General features: G+C 56.1%; 1 protein-coding gene across 1 annotated transcript in view; it reads left to right on the forward strand.

Annotated features, from left to right (window-relative positions):
• The first annotated feature begins 1,255 nt into the window (after nt 1-1,255).
• SLC35G6 (solute carrier family 35, member G6) overlaps nt 1,256-2,859 on the forward strand; it is a 5,293-nt gene continuing 3,689 nt past the window's right edge. Inside the window, 9 exon segments of the mRNA XM_014549807.1 lie at nt 1,256-1,323; nt 1,558-1,613; nt 1,796-1,916; nt 1,919-2,006; nt 2,008-2,203; nt 2,206-2,350; nt 2,352-2,434; nt 2,437-2,501; nt 2,504-2,566. Coding sequence (XP_014405293.1) covers nt 1,256-1,323; nt 1,558-1,613; nt 1,796-1,916; nt 1,919-2,006; nt 2,008-2,203; nt 2,206-2,350; nt 2,352-2,434; nt 2,437-2,501; nt 2,504-2,566 — 885 coding nt within the window.

Consider the following 2,859-nt stretch of genomic DNA (forward strand, 5'->3'; position numbering starts at 1 on the left):
CCCGCACGTTCGTCTCGTGTTCTCCCTGCGGCCCGGTGAGCCCGGCCCCGGCCCGCCCAGGCTGCTCCTGCTGCACATGCTCTGCGCCTGCTACCGCGCCTCCCTCTCCTTACTAGTAATTTCCCCTTCTCTGCTCCCAACCTATTTTGTATTTTTCCTCTCGGTCCGTCCTTTCTTTATCTCTCTTCTTTCACCCTTTTCCTATCTCGCTTTTGTTCTTTACCTCCCGCGCTCAGGTTTAAACTTCACCCCCCCACTCCCTTCCCTCGGCCAGAATGCCAGCCCTGCCTTGGGTGGGGACTTTCTGGCGCATCCGCGATGACCAGGAGAACCTCTCCCTTTCCCGGGGGCTCCAGGCCTTTGTCGGAGCTACTTCCGCTTGGAGGGGCTTTGAGCTGCTTGGACCGGCCGCTGCTGGGCCTGATCCCAGCTCCTCTAACCTCCTGGCAGCCCTGCTCTGGGCCCTGGTGGACTCATCGAGTCTCTCTTGACCCATCATGACACCCCCTGCTCCCCCCCTCCCCCAACACACACACACACACACACACACACACACACTCAATGCCCTCCACTCGGCGTGGCACTCCGCCCAGAGACCGCACAGCCTGTCAGGGCGCAGACCCACAACATGGCAGGCTCGGCTCGCAATCGGGCCTCGGTGGGACCGCAGACCCAGGTTCAACACACTCACAGAGCCAGCACACACACACACACACACACACACACACACACCCTCCCCAGAAATGCAGGGCACCCGCACCAGGCCATGCCCAGGAATGCCCAGCCTCTCGGAACAGGCCCATCGATGGCTACCAGCGCAGATGAGCAGGCAGCTAGGTATTTTGTCCACCAGAGGAAATATCCAATTCTATGTACTGGTCCCTAATGCAGAGGCCTTGGTGTGGCCTCCTCGGACAGCACCGACAAAACACACAGAAGAAACACATTCCTGCAACTCCAGAGGGACCGTCCCCAAGCCTCCTCCCTGGTCTTCAAAAATCCAAAACTCAGGAGGCTGAGGAATCAGCCCTCAGAGCTCCTTTCTGAAACAAGGTGAGACACGACAAATTAAAACCAAAGAAGTCGCATCACAGAGCTAGTCTTAAAGAGAAAAAAAAAAAAAAAGAATCAGAACAACTTTGGAATCACAGAGGCAGAGATGTAAAGCCAGCAGAGTGGGACACAAAGAGAAAACAGGCCCACCCCCGTCTCGGGGAGGTTCGGGGAAGAACCCCACCCCTGCCATCAGGTCACAATGGCTGGAGCTCTTAAGGGTCCCAGGGGCCCTGAGCAGGAGGAGTGGAGGAAGTCCAAGGAAAGATGGTGAGTGTGAGGGCGAAGGGGCCATAGCCTCCTTCCTTATAGCTCCTGGCTGCTCCCTGCTCCCTCCTCCCCTAGCACTTGCCAGCTGTCCTAGAGAAGGAACAAATGACATTCACCGTGGTGTACCCAGATGTCCCTGGAACCTGTGACATCACATAAACACATAGCGTCAGAGGCCACCTCCTCTTCCTCATACCAGCAGAGCATCGCTGGCTCTTCCTTTTCTCCTCCCAGGAACAACTTACCCAGAGAAACAGTGCTCCAGGACTACCCACTCCCTACTTCCTGCCGTATTACCACACTGCACTGCCTCATCCATCTTTCAGGCCCTTTCTCGCTCCCAAGTTCCTCAGCAAGACAGCCTGCCCCTCTACAGTCCACGGGGTCCTAGACCCCAGCCTGACATTTGTCCTGTCTCAGGTCCCCTGGACTATGGCTGCCCTAATGCCTGAGCTCTTTTCTCCCTAACAAGCTGGCACTCACCCCTACTTCAACCTGCCAACTTCACCCAGTCATCATGGCTGGCCCTCCACTCCGCCCAGCCTCCCCCGGCACCTGTACTGCCACCCACGAGTCTGCCTGTGGCCCGGCTGGGCCCCTTCTCCCAGGCGTCTTACCAGATTTCCCACTTATCCTTGCTGGAGCGGCTCATCTGTTGATGCCTCTTCCACCTCCCCTTTGCCTGGCCCCTGCCTGTACGCCCTCACTCAGGTGATGCCTGCTGGCAACGCTGTCCTCGTTCACAGAAGTTTTTCCATCATCTGCTCTGTTCTCCTCGCCCTCTGTCTCGAGAGCCAGGGTCTCAGTCACGAGGACCGGTATTGCCTAGTGGGCAGCTCCGTGGGACTCATCCTCATTGTGGGACCTGGACTAGGGATACTACCGAGGGGACGAAGGGCCTCTGCATGGCTCTGAGCTGTGTGTTCGCTTTTCTGGGCGGCCTGGCACTATCGCTGGAGCTTCCCCTCCTGCCTACCAACAGTGCCTTCCTGTTTGGCTTGATGGACCTGGTGGGCTGTGTACCAGGCCTTTCTCCTTTCCCCTGCTGCCCATTGATCCTCTCCTCTGAGTTGGAGCTGTGTGAGGGCGGTGGTGATCTTTGCTCTGGTCTCCTTTGTGTGAGCTATTCGGTCACCAAGGTCCACCCTGCCCTGGTGTGCACTATCCTGCACTCTGAGTCAGTCCACTCCCTGAGGTGGTGGTGGCCCCCGCGATGCTGCAGTATTAGGTGCTCTATGAGACTGTGGCACCTTTTCTTTTCTTTTCTATTTATTTATTATTTTTAAAAATGTTTTTATTGATTTCAGAGAGAGGAAGGGAAAGGAAGAGACAGACACATCAATGATGAGAGAGAATCATCAATAGGCCACCTCCCGCACACCCCCTACTGGGGACCGCAGCTGAAACCTGGGCATGTGCCCTGCCCAGGAATTGAACTATGCCTGGTTCATAGGTTGATGCTCAACCACTGAGCCACACCCACTGGCTGGGCTATTTTATTTGTTTATTTATTTATTGTTGGTAATCTTCTCCTAA

Source organism: Myotis brandtii, unplaced genomic scaffold, assembly GCF_000412655.1.
Source record: "Myotis brandtii unplaced genomic scaffold, ASM41265v1 scaffold573, whole genome shotgun sequence".
Taxonomy (NCBI): domain Eukaryota; kingdom Metazoa; phylum Chordata; class Mammalia; order Chiroptera; family Vespertilionidae; genus Myotis; species Myotis brandtii.